Source organism: Humulus lupulus, chromosome 6 (genome assembly GCF_963169125.1).
Source record: "Humulus lupulus chromosome 6, drHumLupu1.1, whole genome shotgun sequence".
Taxonomy (NCBI): Eukaryota; Viridiplantae; Streptophyta; class Magnoliopsida; order Rosales; family Cannabaceae; genus Humulus; species Humulus lupulus.
Window position 1 is genome coordinate 216,599,877 of NC_084798.1, and position 20,303 is coordinate 216,620,179.

Below are 20,303 nucleotides of genomic sequence, written 5' to 3' on the forward strand. Positions count from 1 at the left end.
ATAATAATAATACGTAAAAGGATTGAAAAGCCATCACAAAAATTCACATAAATGCATAATAAAAAACTACTGAATTAAAATTTTCTTACAAAAATGTTTACCAAAATAATAAAAAAAAAAATAATAATAAAAAAGACAGAAATTCCCTCACAAAAATGCCCATATAGAATAAATAAACTTATACAAAATAATATGGGATACAGAACAAATATTTTGATAAATATGGGAAAACAAAACCCATAAAAAAGGAAAACAACAAAAAAAGCCATAAAAAATGCACACACAAAAAAAAGCCATATATATCAAATTTTATTAAATTTTCCCATATTTCATGTAAATTCTTCATAAATAAAATGTTTTGAATTTAGGCCCAATTGGGATTTAAATTCAAAATAAAAGTATTGGGCCCAAGTCCATTTGTGGGAGCCCAAGGCTTTTATCTTTTTGTTTATTATTTTAATTAATTCAAAATTTAAATTTAAATAAAGCCCATTAAGTTGTCTATATAAGGAATATGATATCTAGGGTTTTCATAAGTCAGTCTCAGTTGATTCATTGGGTAAGTGAAAACCTAGACACTCTAATCCTTTCTTAGCCACTTTCTCTTCTTTTTTTCTAGATCTCTATCTCATGTGTTGAGAACCAGCCCACACTAGTTCTAGATTGATCAAAGGCTTGGTGAGGAAGACTGTGTTGCTAATCTAGTTCAATCTCTTGATAATACTCTGCTACAGAAATGAATCAAGAGTTAGAGAGATTGAAGAAAGGAGTTGTTCCAGTTCCGCTACGTATTCGTAAGTTTCTACATCATTGTGTTTATGTTAATTTACGAATCTAATGTTCATATGTATGTCGTGTTATTCTATGTTTCTATTATGTGTTTGGAAAAATAATAGGAAGCATGCATCTAGATTTAAATTTCAAGATCCTACAACCCTATCTTCCTGTACAACATTAGAACATATACAAAAAATGCATTAGTGGATCGATCAAGTTTGGTTATAACAAATACAAAAAATAATAAATTTAAAATAGGAATATTTGTGGTGAAGTTACTCAATTTATTATGTTTGCGTCGTCGTTAACATCCTAGTTTTTACATCAATTTTTATTTTATTTTTTGTAATTTTAGGGTTTAATGTAGTTAAACTATTGTTGAATATATTTTAGTTTGCAATTTTGTTTGAAATAAGTTTAAAATATTTAATAAAGTAATTTATTTTTTTGTGTTTTTTTATATTATTTTAACTATTTTTAAAGCCAAAATTCATTTTTTTAATTTTAAAAACCATTTACATTAAAAAAAAATTAAAAAAATATGAGTTAGACTAATTAGAAAGTGACTATGTATCTCGTTCTTTGTAAAATGAGCATTTATTTTACGACATTAATCTGCAGATATTTCGATTATTATTCATCATAATCTTCCAATCAAATATATAGGTACAAGACCTTTTTAGAGTAAAGTCATATAAGTAGTGTTTTATCACATAAAATCATTCTTACACGTAATAAGTCTTAACATATTATTTTAAACATACAATTATATCACAAAATTAAATAATTTTATTAATTTTTAATAAAATTTATACTTTTAAAGTATCTTCACTGCCAATAATAATTATTTCTAAGTTATATATATTTTTAAAAATTTTAGGGTTTATTTAGTTGAACTATTGATAAATATATTTTAGATTTTATTTTTGTTTAAAATAAGTTTATAAATTCTTAACAAAGTATTTTTTTGTCTTTTTATTTTGTTTATTTAATTCTAATTATTGAATTGTTCCCAATGTTTGTTTTATCTAATTTTTAAAATTAAAATGTGTTTTTAATTCATTTTAACATTTTAAAAACTATTTAATATTTTTATTTAAATTTATCACTTAAATCAATTATAAAGTGGCACGTGTCAGCCTAGTAAGCATTTAACTAACTATAACAAATGAGGTAGAGATAGCCGCACCATTTTAGCAACTTGAATATTTATTTTCCCTTAAAAAAATTAATTTTTTAGAAATATTAAGTATTTATACCATCATTTCTTCTACTAAATATAATAACAAGGGAACCAATTTTAAATATAACAATACATAAAATAACACCTAGCTTACAAAAAGGAAATAAAATATTATCTATTTTCACCCAAAATGAAAGCATATCTATAGGAAAACAAGACTTAAAAAACAAAAGATAAGGTGAAATCCCACGCAGTAGTCTAGGGAGACCATGAGCATGCTTGTAAACAGAGGCAAACCTCTCCAACATTGTTCCATCTTTCGATACATCATTAGAACATACAAAGAAAAGAAAAAAGAAGGCATTAGTGGATCGATAAAGTTTGGTTAACACAAAAATAAAAAGTAAGTAATTTGAAATGTAAAGATATTTCCATCTTAATTTTTATTTCTAAGCTTACCAAAAGTCACCACTTTGCTTGATCATATGAGCCAACTAAATCGGCATTCTAGCATGATCTTCTTAAATGAGCATTTCTTTTGCGACGTTGTTCTTGTCTTTGTTGTTGCCCTCCTCTAAACTTTTTACTCAACCAATAATCAAACCTTCCATTGTAAAGCACCATGTATCCCACTGATATTCCGATTATTAATCCACATCCATATCCCATCATCACAATCTTCCAATCAAATATACCATGACAGCTGATATGTTTCTCACCATAATCATTTTTTGGTTGTACCTCACCATTTTTACATGATTTAGACACAGGAAGCCCACATAATTCCAAGTTTCCAATATATAAATCTTTGTTGAATGTTTCAAATTGGTTTCCACGAGGTATTGGTCCCACTAATTTATTGTATGAAAGGTTTAAGTACGAAAGTTGTGTCAAGTCTCTCATTTGACTAGGAATCTCTCCAACCAGCTCATTTGAAGAGAGATCTAACCATTCAAGGTTACTCAAACTAATCAATGACGTTGGAATGGATCCATTTAGTTTATTTTTATTGAAGTTGAGCCCTTTAAGTGATTTCAACTTTCCAATCGACTTTGGAATCTCTCCTTCAAAGTTGTTTCTAGAAAAATCGATTGTTACGAAAATACTTAAGATTTTTTCTAGCACACGCTCAAAACCTTTCATTACCACAATTACAGAATCTTGGTAACGAATTTCTCCAATGTGTGTCAAGTTACCGATTGTATGTTCACCCATCATAGCCGTGAAACTTTCGAAATGCTTTGTTGGTAAGCGACCATTGAAATCATTGTCAGAGAGATCTATGATTTGCAACTTGCGGAAGGGATGTTTAACCTTAGGCGCTCCTATGGAACCATGGAATCTGTTGGATTTGAAGACAAGAACTTGAAGCATTGGAAGTTGTTCCAACCAATGAGGAAATGTATCATTTATCTTGTTAGTGCCCACATCTAAAACTTCCAAGTTTTGGCATTTGCGCAAAGAGCGTGGTAGGGAACCTTCTAGATGATTGCCACTAAAATGCAGGCTTCTCAAATCAGTTAAATTTTCAAACATATCATGAGGGATTTCTCCACTAAAATTATTCATATGCAGATCCAATACAGAGAGAGAGGAGTTATTTCCAAGGCATGAGGGAATTCCTCCATGAATACTGTTGTTAGATAAATCAAGGATAGTCAAATTATTCAAATTGCAATATGTAGATGGTATCTCTCCAAATAGATGATTATTTGAGATGAAAAACATTATCAGTGAAGGTGGAACAATTGGAAGACGTCCTTGAATTATGTTAGAGCGAAGATCCAAATAATTTAAGTGTTTAAATGGAATTTGCTCTACATTTGTCAAAAAGTTGTGAGAAATGTTCAAATCAGACAACGAACTTGTTCCATTATTCCATAGCCATTCAGGAATTCTGCCGTGAATTTGATTGTGGGAAAGTTGTAGGCTTTGTAGGTTTTCCATGCTTTTAAGAAAATGTGGAAATGCACTAATATTGCAGGAGGCCAAACTCAAATATCGAAGTCGAGGAAAAGGATTATTTTTTGGAAAGTTATTCGAGTGCACAATGAATTTGTTAAAAGAAAGGTCAAGACTCCAAAGATTTTTTAACATTGAAAGCTTGCTTAACTCCACAACACCATCCAAATCATTGTATGAGAGATCTAGCCATTGAAGCTTATCTAGTTGAAAGATTGAGTTTGGAATCTCACCATTTAGTTTATTGGAATCTAACATTAGGTCTTCAACAAATTTTGACTGAAATTCTTTAATTGGGCCAGTAAGGTTATTATAAGACAAGTATAAACGACGTAAAAATGGAATGGAATATATCCAAGAAGGTATTGGTCCACTGAACAAGTTATCAGATAAGGCGAGGGATTCTAACTGTTTAGGTAGTGGGCTTTGGGTGGAGTTTGTTTTTGGAAGTTCCGGAATCTTACCAACGAAATTGTTTCCAGAAAGACCCAAATAGATGAAGTTGTGAAGATTGAGATAATGCAACGGGAATTGGCCCCCAAAATTGTTGTAATTGAGGCCTAAAGAAGTGAGTTGTACTAATTGAGTGAGGTTAGTCAACATTATAGGATATGATGATCCTACAAAACTACAATTATGAAGATACAAACTCTGCAAAGACTTGGCACTTGTACACAAGTATGGTAAATCAATAGAGATTTTGGTGCTGGAAAGTGATAAGTACCCGAGTGGACTGCTCCAATTGAATGTAGGCGTGGAACCAATAAGATCATAGTTGTCCCATAAACTGAGGTTTTGGAGGTTTGGTAAGCGAAAGACCTTTTCTGGAAATTTCCCTTGCAATCCACAGGATTCGAGATAAAGAAACATCAAAGAAGATGATACATTCATGAACGAGCTAACTACGTCAACATTAGACATGTTGACAAAAGACAAAGAAAGTTCCTTGAGATTGGTGAAGTTTTGAAGCATTCTTTTCAAGACATAAGTCTCCAGAATAATATCATTTATAGAAAGGGTGAGATAAGTCATTTTAGAGAGGTGAGATATTTCGATAGGTACATAGCCAGAGAAATTTGCAGCATCAAAGCTTAGCCTTTTCAAGTTGGCAAAACTGCCAAACTCAGATGGAATTGGAGAGCCATAGAAATCATTATAGTCAAGGATTAAAGCTTGGAGATGGCCTAGTGAGAAAATGGTACTGTTGGAGGGAAAAGAGCCTTCAAGAAAGCTATGACTCAAATTAAGGCCAATGACATGACCTGAAATAGGATCACACAACACTCCATCCCATGAACAACAATCTGTATCATTCTTCCAAGATACTGTTTTTGGATTATACATGATAATATTGAACCAGATGTTGAACATATTTGGATTAATGGAAAATGAGTTGGTGAATTGGAGCAAAGCATAGCTCTCAGCAGAATGACACAAGGGAGAAGGCAAAGGAGAAGATGAAGATGAAGATGAATGGGTTAGAGAATGAGAAAGAAGAAGTACAACCCAAAGGAGAAACCAGTTTTCCATCTTAGGATAGCAATGAAATAAAGTTGTTTGGTGGTGGGATGAATATAATTTGATGTATAGTTGAGTCTATTTATATATAAATAGCTCTGGTTGAATAATGTCAACACTATAAGAGCAGTCAAAGCTACACATTTTATAAATAAATGAATAAAGCATGATTCATTTAATAAAGTGGTCTCAGCATGACAATTAATTATATATATTTATTACTGAAACAAAAATCAAAGAGTAGTTTCTTATAAAATATATACTACTGAGATATTGATTATACATAAATAAATAAGAGAATTATTATAGTTTAACAATATTATTATTTGATTATATTCTTTTGTTAAATAAAATTTGGTGCTTGCTAATTGAAAATGCACTTCTATTACAAGAGAATTTGCGTAGGAGATCATGAGAAGTGAATACTATGAAGTACTTTTTTTCTGTCCAATTTTCAAATGGTTAATAATTATGAATCATATATAATACTTTTTAATCACTACAAATACCTAAAAGAATTTCCTTTGATTAACTGGTCTCCCACTAATAAGTATATATATTTAAGTTAACTATTAATGTGTGGGACATTGACTGTGCAAAAAAACAAAAAAAAACCCATGGAACATTGATTCAAAGTCTTTCAAGTAAAACAAAAGTTATTAGTGATGATTAATTGGGACGTAACATGACTTAACATCAATTATATGAATATGAATAGTCTTAATTTGTATTTTGGGTTGGAAAATTCTTGTGGTGCAAATGTAACATATGAATCTATCATCCAATCCAATATTCAATACTTAGCAAGTTCACAGTAGTTGGAAAATTACACCATTCTTATCATATACCTATGGTTAATGTTTGAGCAAATAAAATTAATAAATACATATATAGAAACTAACGTACGTAATATATATACATATATGTATTTTTTTTTAAAAATACTTTAAATAAATAAAGTATTATTAACATCTTCTCCCAAAAAGTATCACAATACTTTAATGAGGAATTGATTATTCATCAAATAAATAGAATATACTGAGATATTGATTATTATCTTTCGAAATAAACTCATTATTTCAGACCAATTATTTATATGCTCATCATCATATTCATCAATTGAATCCAAATTAGAAATTAAGTTCACATCTTAATAATTGTCAAACATTTTACCCAATCAAAAACTAACATTGTTATCAGATAGCTTTGTCAAGTAATTGAAAATAGTATACAAGTGAATTTTCTTATTTTCATTCCAATTACATTAACTTAATTAACTAATATAACAAAGATGATTACATATTCTTATATATGCAGCCATCTGCCTTGTCTTTTATGGTCTCTAAAGTTTAGGATTAAATAATGAGGAGTACTAAAGAGACTCTCTTATACACTCTATTTTGCTTTATCTTATTAATTGAGTTATATATATAATCATTTAAACTATATTTATATATATACTAGGTAATAGAACTGCACTTCTCACGGTTATTTAGAATATTTCATTATATTTTTCAAAAGAATTTTTTAACAGAGTAAATTTCGGCTAAAATACTTAATATTTTTTAAATGTTGTACTTTTATAACCAACATTTTTATTCAACGGTAAATATACTCAATGTCTTTAAAATGTAGCACTTTTATACTCAATTTTTTTTTGCGGTAAATATACTCAATATTTTTAAAATGTTGTACTTTTATACCTATTTTTTTTATTATTTTGATAAATAATAAGAAAGTGAAAGAAAAATATAGAGTTTTAATTATATTTTAAATTTTAAATTATTTTTACTTTCTTATTCTTTCTTGAAATAATAAAAAAAAAAATCATTTAAGATTTTAAAATTAATCAATATAATTAAAACTTATATTTTTTCTTCCTATGATTGATACTACTAATAATTCTTGTGATACAGACTTAATGTAATGAATCTGACATCCATATGATTTTAAATATTTTAAATTAATTTATTTTTAGTAATATTCTTTGTAATTCATAATGTGTTATTTGTTTCTAAAAAGAATTTTTTGTGTTTCACATTAACCTTTGCATCTTTTGTTGTTGCGGGAATATCATCTAAAATTACAATCTAGAAAACATTTATTTACTATAATGAAAACAAATCACAAATCAAAAGAATACCATTAGTAATATCGTATTTTCACAAGCTTAGTAAAATATCAAATAAGAGAAAATACAATTATAAATATTGATGATTGATGATAATAATTATAATATTTTGTAAAACTATTCATTTTTTAATAAAAAAATAATTATAATATAATAAGAAAAATAGATAGATAGAGAACCGAAAACTATTACATAATTTTTAATTATTTTTTTTAGTATTTTTCAATGATTAAGTAGTTAAGATATTTAAGCTAAATAAATTTTTAATTAAATTAATATATATATATTGATATTTTTAATTGTTAAGATATTTTAGAAAATAGAAAATGAATAAAAAAAAATAGATTAAATGAGAAAATAAAAAGAGTGTTTTGAATAGTTTTTAGATTGCCACATAATCTCCTTGAATCTCTTATATATATATGTATATGTATATATATATATTATAAAAAGAATTTTCTGTGCTTCACATCAACCTCCACTTCTTTTATTGCTGCGGTAATGTCTACTAAAATTACAATCTAAAAAATATTTATTTACTATGGTGAAAATAAATCACAAATCCAAAAAATATCATTAGTAATTTATATATAATATCATATTGTCACAAACTTAATAAAATATCAAATGAGAGAAAAATATAATTATTAATATTAATAATTAATGATAATAATTATAATATTTTGTAAAACTGTTCAGGAATAAAAAACATAATTATAATATAATAAAAAATAGATATATAGAAATCAATTTCTATACACGTTAATGTGAATTAATTAATTAATTCTTGGGCTTTTCTTTATCTTTTTAATTCTTTTAACTTATACAATTTTTCTTAAGAGAATTTTTCAAAAATATGGCTTTTATACCATTAATGTGCAAACATATGGGAGTTATACTTTTCTTAATTTGTATGAGAAATTTATTAAAGAAAAAGTTAAAGTATAGGAAACACAATTAGTAACTAACTAAAATATGGAAATGTCACATTTTTTTATCCTAGTTATGTTTTCTTTAATTTTGAAGGTAATTTTATTTTATTTTTTTAAATTTTTCCATCATTTTTTTTTTCTTCCATTTTTTCCTTTTTCTTTTTTTTTTTCTACTAATTTTTTCCTACATCTTTTTTTCTTTCCATTTTTTCTTTATTCTTCTTCTTTTTTTCATTTTTATTCTTTTATCTATTTTTTTTTCATATTTTTTTAGTTTTTTTTCATTCTATTTTTTCTTCATTTTTGTATTTATTATTTTCTCCTTCCATTTTTTTTTCTTTTTTCACATATGAGCTTTTTTTTTCTACCAATTTTTTCATTCATCTTTTTTTTTTCTTTTCATTTTTCCATTATTTTTCTTTTTCTTCTTCTTTTCATTCTTATTTATTCATCTTTTTTTTTTCATTCATCATTTCTTTTGTTTTTTTTTCATTTTTGTACTTATTCTTTTCTCATTCTATTTTTTTTTTCACACATATATTTTAACATTACATAACTATTCTACTATTTTTTTTATTTATTATCTTTTATTATTGTAATTTTTTTTATAGTTTTTTCCACTATATATAAAAAAAATTCAAATCAATTTTTTTAGCATTTTCTTTTTACTGTAACACTTATAGGAATACCAAAATTTGGAAAGAAAACTAATAAAAATATGAAAACGTGAATGGGTAACTGGTTACCTTCACATTCTTTGTGTGTATATTTCTGAGGGTAACTAGTTACTTTCATGTTCTGGTGTGTGTATATTTATGGTTTCTTTATGGTAACTAGTTACTTATGTTACTAAAATCATAGTTACTTCTTCTTCCTTTTTTATTGAAGTGTTCTTCCATTTTTTTTCTTCAAATTTGATGTTTCTTTTCATATTTAATATGATTAACTCGCCACCCCTCTTAGGTAACTGGTTACCCCTCTTATGACAGAAAGTTACTCATCTCAGGATAATTGGTTGCCCCTCCTAGTGCATGTTATTTAACCTAGCTCTAGGATTTTTTTTTAAGATCAATCAAGTAACTGGTTACCCTACCCAAGATTTGAAAAAAAAAACGTACAATCTTAAAAAAAACATGTTTATAATAAATAAATAATAATTTTAAAAACAATTCATATTATAAAAAAAATTTTGCAAAACAACCAAAGAAAAATTTAATATAAAAAAAAAATAACCTAAAAAAAATAATCAAATTACAAACATACCCTTCCAATTTTGATTAAGAGTAAAACTATGGCATACACCAACTTTTATACAAAAATATGGGAAAATAAACCTATAAAAGTGAAAATTCATAAAAAAAGCCATAGATTAACTTTTTTTGAAAAAAAATTATATTTTTGCACACTCTATTAAAAATCTCATATAAAATGTAATTTCCTCTTTTCTCAAATCTAAAAAACAACACAAAATCAAAGTTAATTAATTTTTTTTAACTAAAATAATGTTACACTTGAGACCATAAAAATAATTAATTTAAATTGAATTTATGTACACAATTAAAACCTTAAAATGTATAAATTTGAGCATTAATCAATAGGGTAAACAAAATTAGTGACAAAAGACTAACCGTTGAAGTTTTCTTTGGAAGAAGAATGTTGAAAATACTCTTTGCAGAAGGAATAATTATATCATTCAAATGCGATTGAAAAATGGGATCATTCGAAAGGAAAAACTAAAAAAAAATAGCACAAGTTTTAAAATTTGGAGAAGAATCAGAGTGATAACAGTAAAGTTTTATAATCAGAGTTTCATCAAACATGTATTTTTCTTTGATTATCTGGTCTCCCACTAATAAGTATATTTAAGTTAACTATTAATGTGTGGGACATTGACTGTGCAAACAAATAAAAAAGCCCCATGGAACATTGATTCAAAGTCTTTCAAGTAAAACAAAAGTTATTAGTGATGATTAATTGGGACGTAACATGACTTAACATCAATTATATGAATATGAATAGTCTTAATTTGTATTTTGGGTTGGAAAATTCTTGTGGTGCAAATGTAACATATGAATCTATCATCCAATCCGATATTCAATACTTAGCAAGTTCACAGTAGTTGAAAAATTACACCATTCTTATCATATACATATGGTTAATGTTTGAGCAAATAAAATTAATAAATATATAGAAACCAACGTACGTAATATATATATGTACTTTTTAAAAAAAAAAATACTTTAAATAAATAAAATATTATTAACATCTTCACCCAAAAAGCATCACAATACTTTAATGAGGTATTGATTATTCATCAAATAAATAGAATATAGTGAGATATTGATTATTATCTTTCGAAATAAACCGATGAATAGAAACTAATTATTTATTATATGCTGACCATCGTATTCATCCATTGAATTCAAATTAGAAATTAAGTTCACATCTTAATAATTGTCAAACATTTTATCTATTCAAAAGCTAACATTGTTATCAGACAACTTTGTCAAGTAATTGAAAATGGTATACAAGTAATTTATTGATATAACAAAGATGATTATATATTCTTATATATGGAGCGATCAGCTTTGTCTTATATGATCTCTAAAGTTTAGAATTAAATAATTTTTATCATTAATATCATTGGTGATAATATTGATCAACTCATTTATTCTTTTATATTATTTTCTCTTATCCTCTAGATTAATTGATGAATTGCCAACATCCATACAGACTTTAGTTTCTATAGGACTTTTAATTTTATTATTTGACTTAAAATAATTTATTGAATACTTATTTGTGTAAGATCATTCTCAATGGATGAGGTAAAATGTCTTATTTTTTAAAATACAGAGAGAAAATTGTTAAATAGTCTTCCAATAAGTGATGTAAACTTATATTTTTTACGTAAATGAATAGTATTTTTCTATATGTAGTGAAATACTATTCATCAAGCTATAAATATTTTATTATTTTTTTATAAACTTATATATATATATATGAGTAGGATACTATTATATTTAATTATTTTATTTATTAAAATAAATTAAATATTTTCAAAAAATATAATATTTAAATGATGTAGAGAAAAAATAGAGAAGCCTATGGTATAATGTAAAAGTTTGAGGTAAATTATAAAAAATTATGTTTTGGTGATGTATTTTGTAATACACTTTCTCTATAATATTTAGTTAAAACTCACAAAAACATATTCCATCAGCTCATTTAGACATATATTTATAATAGTTATGCACAAATTAAACTCCAATTAATCTATATCTACATTTACATATCTTTTATATAATATTTTAATATTATTATTTTTCTTTATAAGCTTTCTCTCTCCTATTAGTATATATTTATCATTTCTCTTTTCTTTTTCAATTATTTTATTTTACTTTAATTAATAAAATATGTTTAAAGATATAATATTTAAATTATGTAAAGAAATATATAGAGAAGTTGATGTATAGTATAATGTAAAACTTAGAGGTAAAATAGAAAAATTTGAGCTTTTGGGAGGTATTTTAAAGGATGAAGAGTGCTCTAAGAAATTTCAAAGTATATATTTGTTATTGTTAAGAAGAAATATGCTATGTACATGAATTCAAAAGGATGAAATTTCAAAGTACCAATTTAATAAAACGTGAAGAAATCAATTTCTTTAATGTGAATTAATTAATTCTTGTTCGCCTTTTCGCCTTTTCTTTATCTTTTTAACTAGAAAACATAACCGCTTTATGCGCAGTTTTATTTTTTAAGAGATTGTGGGGTAGTGATTCATTTTTACCATACTCGTACAATATGCTCTTTATATGGACACGTGAATGCATCTTTACCATAATTTTTTATTTCATGATAGTATTCACTGTTCATTGTATAGCGAACCTCTTGCAGGTTTTTGAAAAATTCTGACAAATTAAAATATCGAAAAAAATTTAAAAAGCTTGTTGTGCATGTACTTTTATTTATTATTATTATTATACGTTTTACGTAGTATTTTTTTATAAAAAATCTAAATTATGTATAAGAAAATTTATATTTTGAGTAAGAATTATTTTGACCGATTTCCTGTTTGAAGCCTTTATTTTTAAAAATTAACTTTTAGATCTCGTGTTTTGTCAAAAGAATAAAAATTGGAATTGATAGATTGATTATTTTGTACGCCCTAAACATCCACGAGCTATTAGCGAGCTGAAAAATGGGATAATCCTATCAGCCACGTGGAAGCCACCTACCCGGAGCTGCTATTACGAGTCTCTACCTCTTTAGCTCGAGGTAGTCAAAGGTTTAGTAAGAATACTCGAAGGCATCGAATCAGCAATGTGGACACCACGAGCTGGGACTACATCAAGCTCGAGGTACGACCTAGAGCTGACACCTCCTACCCTTAGTAAAGTCAACCACGCAATGTAAATGTGCGCGTATCAGACATCAGGTGTCTACTCCATTCCTGAAATCTCGGACACGCAGCATAAACGTGCGTGTTCAGGCACCCCACGACTGGTTTGGGCCATGCAGCCCATTATCCCCCTTACCTATTAATTAGACCACACTTCATTGTCAAGTTTTAGGAATTAATCATCAGTGTCACAGAAGTGACATGATGGGTAAGAAGGTCACGGGATGACCCCCTTTGCCAACACCCAGGTGTCCTCTCCCTATAAATATGGAGACCCTGGACATTGCAAAGGGTTGCTTTTAGTTTGTAAAGAAACCTCTGTAAGGAATACGAGAGAAATATCAATAATATTAACTGGTGGACTAGAGGGATTTTAACCTTCGAACCACCTAAAAAAATAAATGAGTTATAACCTTCCCTTGAGATTATTTACATATTACGGTTCATCAGTTAGCACAAATCCATCTCTTTATTCATATAATTATCTGTTGCCGAAGAACCGCGTCAACAGTTTCGTGCTTTCATTGAGAGGATTTTAGATTGGTGCTATTGCAAAAGCTCAACCATGGTGGTTACTCACTCAAGGCATGGTAACGAAGCGGATCAACATGATGGGCAGGAGGCCCACCATGCCGCCATATCTGATGAGCAAAACCCTGAGGTTCAGCAGCGACCGGGAAAGCAGTCAATGGGCCAAGACGATACTGGAAGTTCGGCTCCCCAGCCGCCCAATCCGAACCCGGATTTCTACATGGCGGTAGAAATGGAAAATGCACAGTTGAGGGGTCAGCTGGCGAAAGAAAACAAGCAGATCAAGAGGTTTTGGCCCGATTACCCCCTCTTACAACTGACGCTAACGTCGGAAAGAGGCATGGTGGGACTCATAAGTCCCGCCGGGGTAACCAGTCCAGGCCCAGTCAGTCGGTCAGACCCTCGACGTCGAATTCTACTCCCACGTCACACCACCAGGAAACTGTATTTGAGAAACTTCCTAGGGCCGATCAGCAATTCAGCCGATCGGTCAGGACCTCAACTCCTAGCTCAGTTCCACCCTCGAGTGCACCCAGGAGGGCCCGAGGCAGCTCGCGAAGGAGATCCGGGGAGGGCTCGCGACGACAGCCCGCCCCAGCCAGCCGTCCTGCACCACGATCAGACCGCCGAGCGCAGGACGCGGGGGATGGTAGAGCGGAGCGGCCGCGACCTAGCTTAATTTTCCCTGACGGGACTACGATCGCGTCACCAGTTAGGCACCCCCTGTCACCAATAAGATACCCATCTCCTCCCCGTCCAGTCCGAGACATTCCGGCTCATGGGAGCAGCAGGAGAAATCCTCCTTCCGTCGGACCTTCCCATCGCAGCCGAACGCCCAGGGAAATCCCAGATCCTCACCCTCAGCAACGGGCTCCGAGCTTTTCAAATGGAAGTTACTGGACCGGGAGTCATCAAAGTGGCATGTCCGGCGAAGACCGGCGCCATCGTTTGAGTTTGGCTCAAAGCCCTCGAGCCACCCCGAGGGCCGACCTCCGAGATCGCCTCAACTCTTAGAGAGGAGACCCAGCTAGAAATGATAGTCGTGCTCGCCAAGGGGAGGGCTTGTCGGAAGTACGTGACAGGGGAAATGTCCCACATAACCTATCTCAAGATAGCAGGGACAACAACCCACCTAACGCGTACAATGGAACTGGAGTTGTTGAACAGCCCCAGAACAACCAAGGAAGTCAGGACCAAACCATGGAGTGTCTGGCTCAGATGGAGGAGCTGATGAGGAAGCTCCTATCGGAAAAAGAAAAAGACGAGTACGACTTAGGGGACGAACTCGAGCTCTTCGCCCCCAGCATAGCTGCTACGACGTATCCACCTGGTTTCCGTATGCCTCACTTGTCCAAATTCAATGGAGACGGGGACCCGTCAGATCATTTGGGTATGTTCAACACCCGGATTATGGCCCACAACATCGGTCCCGAGCTGAGATGTTTAATATTTCCTTCCACCTTGACTAGGCCGGTCAGGCAATGGTTCAAGCAGAATAAAAAGCAGTCCATCAGCTTGTGGAAAACCTTTTCTGCCGACTTCAAAAGGGCCTTCCAAGCTTCTCAGGCTACTCGTGTCAAAGCCGACACCCTGGCAAACGTAAAGCAACAGCTCGACGAACCTTTGAAAGCTTACCTGAGCAGATTCGCGAACGTCGTGGCTCGAGCCAGGGATGCAGATGGTAGTTCCAAACTTATGGCCTTGAGGACTGGGATCCTCGTTGGAGGCGGACTCTGGGAAGAGATACAGAGAAAAGGTGTCAGCACCATGAACGAATTCTTAAATAAGGCCCAGGGATGGATAAACCTGGAGGAGGCGCGGGCATCGGCCGCGGGAACCAACCAAACCTCTGATCAGCCCGTTGGAGTGAGAACGGATGTCGTGATAACGACCCAATCCATTGCACAGAATAACCAGTTCGGTGGAGGCAAGAGAAAAGGGAGCAGGGAGGGCGGCTAGCACGGCCCGAAGAAGAACAAGCCCATGGAAAAGTTTAAGCCAGTCTACGCGACTTACACCGAGCTCACAAACACTAGGGAGAACATTTTCCTAGCAAACTCTGCTCGCCTCCCCTGGAAGAAGCCGGAGCCTTTGAAGCACCATAAGGCTAAACGAGACCCCTCCAAGTTTTGTCGATTCCACAACGACATTGCCCACAACACTGAAGATTGTAGGCATCTGAAGGATAAGATCGAGACTCTCATTAGAGTCGGACCCTTGGCTCAGTATGCGCGGAATAGAGTTCCCGCCGGTCAACCAGCTCCAGAAGCTCCGATAAGTCAGCCTGGGTCTCGGATAAATCAGGACACCCCTCCTCTTGTGATAGGAGGAGAGATCTCCACGATCTCCGAATGCCCCCATCTGGCTGGCCCGAGCAGAGGTGCCCAGAAGAGATATGTCAACGAACTGAAAGCTCATAATGGAGTGGAGTTCGTCCCAGAGCAGCATTCACCCAAACAGCAACGATTGGAGAGGCAACCAATCATATTCACTGAGGAAGATGCTAGTCATGTCCAGTTCCCTCATAACGACCCTCTGGTCATAGCCGCCCAGCTCGCCAACCGGAGAGTTAGGAGGATACTGGTCGATAATGGGAACTCGGTGAATCTGCTGTTCCGGTCTATGCTGGAAAAGATGGGTTTATCTGTCACCGAGTTGAAAGCCACCTCCATGATGCTATATGGATTTTCAAGAGAAGGGTCGGCAACAATAAGAACAATTGAGCTGGTGATCACCTTGGGAGAGGGACACCGGACTGTCTCAAAACTCCTCGAATTTGTGGTCATCGATTGTCCCGCCGCGTACAATTCTATTTTGGGCCGACCTACATTAATAGCGTTCGAAGTCATAACCTCCATCCATCACCTCGCACTAAAATTCCCCTCCTCCACGGGGATATGCACTGTCCGAGCGATCAGCTCGCTGCCAGGGAATGCTATAGTATTTCCATGAAGGGAAAATCAAAACCTGGGCAGTAGACGACGACTGTCCAGGGCGGGAGTGAGGAATCTCAGGAAAAAGCCCCAACATTGATTCAAAGTCTTTCAAGTAAAACAAAAGTTATTAGTCTTAACTTGACTTAACATCAATTATGTGAATAGTCTTAACTTGTATTTTGGGTTGGAAAATTCTTATGGTGCAAATGTAATATATGAATCTCACATCCAATCCAATATTCAATACTTAGCAAGTTCACAGTAGTTGAAATATTAGACTATTGTGTCCCACATGGAATAAGTGTAAGAATATTGAACCATTAATAAGAACATGTGTAACTCCACTAATCATCAATTGGTTTTTAGATGGAGCCTCATGATTCTTGTCATGGTATCAAGATTCAATTCCCTAGCGGGCATTCGATCCACACCGATCCAAAAGAGTGAGTCAAGCCGCAAGAGATCCGCATAGTGCAAAAAGACACTTGAGATCTGAGATCCGCATAGTGCAAAAAGACACTTGAGATCCAAAAAAATAAGCGAGCTGAAAAAAAAAATGGGCCACTTGTGATCTGGTGATTCAAGATTGGTGAGCGAAAAATCGCCACAATCTTAAGGGGGATATTAGGCTATTGTGTCCCACATGGAATAAGTGTAAGAATAATGAACCATTAATAAGAACATGTGTAACTCCACTAATCACTAATTGGTTTTTAGATGGAGCCTCATGATTTTTGTCATGAAAAATTACACCATTCTTATCATATACCTATGGTTAATGTTTTAGCAAATAAAATTAATAAATACATATATAGAAACCAATGTACGTAATATATATACATTTATGTATATTTTTTTTTAAATACTTTAAATAAATAAAGCATTATTAATATTTTCATCCAAAAAACATCGTAATACTTTACTGAGGTATTGATTATTCATCAAATAAATAGAATATACAGAGATATTGATTATTATCTTTCGAAATAAATTGATCGTTACAAACCAATTATTTATATGTTGACCATCATATTCATCAATTGAATCCAAATTAGAAATTAGGTTCACATCTTAATAATTGTCAAACATTTTACCCAGTCAAAAGCTAACATTGTTGTCAGACAATTTTGTCAAGTAATTGAAGACGATATACAAGTGAATTTTCTTATTTTTATTCCAACATTTCAAGGAGACTTAATTAACTGATATAACAAAGATGATTATATATTCTTATGCAGCTATCAGCCTTGTCTTTTATGATCTCTAAAGTTTAGGATTAAATAATGAGAGACCCTCTTATACACTCTCTTTTGCATTATCTTATTAATTGAGTTATATACGTAATCATTTAAACTTGTTGACATCGTTTTTCGTCAACAGTGAAATAAGAGCACGAAAACAATAATTGGTTATGGCCAAGAAAAATATGATAACACAAATGAGATTTTTTACGTGGTTCAGCAGTTAACTCTGCCTAGTCCATGAGTCTTTGTTATTAAAACTTAAGATGATTTATGGAAATTCTTTAAGAATGAATTCTCCAGAGTTTCCTCTCAAGATCACAAAAATTCGGTCCCTTTTCATGGTGCATGACCTCTCTATTTATAGAGGAAATTTTAGAATACTACCCCACATATTTCGGGAAGTTATTCTGTATATGCAAATAAATTTAATGGCATTAAAAGCCTGTAATCCTATATACAAGGAAACGTCCCCTGAAGATCAGGGGGCGTATAACTGAATAATAAATATCCCTTTATTATAGGGTATTTACAACAATCAATGTAGACCGCGTCTCTCCAAAATGACTCACTAGGATATTCAGAGTTATCAATCTACATTGTCAGTGATGTTCCCACCCAGGTCTCTTACTGGCTTTCGAGCTATGACATTTCCCGGAGATCATGCGACTTCGAGCTCATACTTATGTCAGGCTCGGAGCCCCTGATCCGAGGCCATCTGAGAACATACGTGTTTTGATGTCTATCTTTCGAGCTTGTAATGGTTTCGAGGCTACCATCTTCGAGGCTGCCCGCTGCTTGTAGGTCCGGTGCCTAGGTTGCGGACACGTGTTCCAGACATTATGAGCTCATTCCTAACGAATCCAGCTTTCGAGATCACAATTCTTAGGGCTCGAAATCTGGGTGTAACATTTTGCCCCCTCAAAAGTATTTGTTCGAATCCTATGAGAATGAAACTTTTGAACTACTTTCTTCGGGAACCGCACCGTCACACACTTGAGAATGGACACTTGTCAGTTGGGTATTGCCCATTCAAGGTACTCGAGTACCTTGGAAATTCGCCCACGATCGTTCGCCTGCCACCTTTTCGGTGCCATCATGTCATTAGTCCCTGACCGTCGGATTTGATAAGGATTCTGGCCAATGGCTCAGATTAATCCATGTTTTACCACTTTTTACCACCTATATATAAGGCCCTAGTCATCGTCTTCCTCTTATTTTACACTCATCAGAAAAAAAAAAAAAAAAAGAGGCAAAACCAGAAGCCATCTCAGAGAGCTTTTTGCTTGTGCATGTTCTCCTTGCCAAAGAAACAAAGGACTGCCAGTTTATTCGAGACCGTAAGGTTAAACCTGCAGCCTCTCCTTCAATCAACGATTTCTCTGCAATCGCCATTGTTGACTGCGTTTTTAGCCAACGACGTGAGAACGTCAAATACAACAAGCCTTCAAGAGAATGTAAAACGACACAGACAGTTTATTAAAGAAAATAAAGAACACGCAAGATTTTATAGTGGTTCAGCCCCGAATGTCGGTAATAGCTTAATCCACTTAGAGTTGTGATTTATAAATCTGTACTCAAGATCAGATGGACTGAGCCAACTGAGTTTCTTCAGTACCAATTGCAAAAATACAAGAATTCTCTCTCTAGAATACTCAGACCCAATTTTCTCTCTCTAGAATGCTCAGACCCAATTTTCTCTCCCTAGAAAGAAGAAGCAGAAGAACCCATCTCTAATCCCATCAACTCTCTATTTATAGGCCTAGGATCCTCAACTGATATCCCCTTTCGATAGGGATATTTTATTATTCATCTTATATTTATATTACAATAAATGTTTAAAATACAACTGATTCCTCAATTTGAGTGAGGAATGAGAGATTCCCGGGTGCCTAGACCAATTCTTGCTAGAGTCGTTCTGGGGACTTTGACGTAGTCTCACATACATGTTGATTACTCCTTCAAGCTCTCCTCGGACCAAAGGACATGTAGGCTTGGCTCTCCTCGGACCAAGGTGGTCCGAGCCAACTCCCTTGGCACCTCACCTCGGGTTGGTCCGAGGCAATTCTCTTAGCTTCCTTCCTTGGACAACATTGAGGCAACCTCCTCCATGACATGTCCGATCGGACATGATGACCTTCTCCTCGGACCAAGGTGGTCCGAGGCATCCTTCTCATGCTTTCTCCTCGGACCAAGGTGGTCCGAAGCATCCTCCTTGACATCTCACCTTGGACAAGTTCAAGGCATTCTCCTTTAGCATCTCACCTTGGACAAGTTCAAGGCATTGTCCTTTAGCATCTCCCAAGCATGTTCGATCGAACATTGTATAGGCTCTCCTTATCAAAATCTAAGTCTCCATTCTCTTGCATGAGACTCCTCCTCCTTAGCTACTTACCTTGGACACGTTCGAGCCAACACTTAGGAAACCTTGGGAGGCTTACCTCCTACACACTCTTGGGGTCTCCTAGGACCACATCCTCCTTGGGGTCTCCTAAGACCACTTTCTTGAGTTCTCCTCGGATGCACCCTCCTTAACTCTCCTAGGATGCATTCTCCTTAGCCTCCTAGGATGCATTCTCCTTAGCCTCCTAGGATGCATTTTCCTTAGCCTCCTAGGACCAAGGTGCACTTGGCTTGGTTATAACATCTTTCAAGCAGTCCAAATTCTTCGTCAGTCTACCGGGTCACTT

General features: G+C 33.2%; 1 protein-coding gene across 1 annotated transcript; it reads right to left on the reverse strand.

Annotated features, from left to right (window-relative positions):
* Positions 1-2,057: 2,057 nt before the first annotated feature.
* Positions 2,058-5,586, reverse strand: LOC133783268 (receptor-like protein 7). The gene is made up of 2 exons (XM_062222830.1): positions 2,420-5,586; positions 2,058-2,276 (listed from the first exon to the last, which is right to left on the reverse strand). Exon 1 carries the CDS (start codon positions 5,450-5,452, stop codon positions 2,468-2,470), a length of 2,985 nt encoding a protein of 994 aa, XP_062078814.1. The 5' UTR covers positions 5,453-5,586; the 3' UTR covers positions 2,058-2,276; positions 2,420-2,467.
* Between the last annotated feature and the right edge of the window lie 14,717 nt (positions 5,587-20,303).

Coding starts and splice junctions, on each gene's coding strand:
- LOC133783268 (XM_062222830.1), bottom strand. CDS start 5,452: ATGGAAAACTGGTTTCTCCTTTGGGTTGTACTTCTTCTTTCTCATTCT.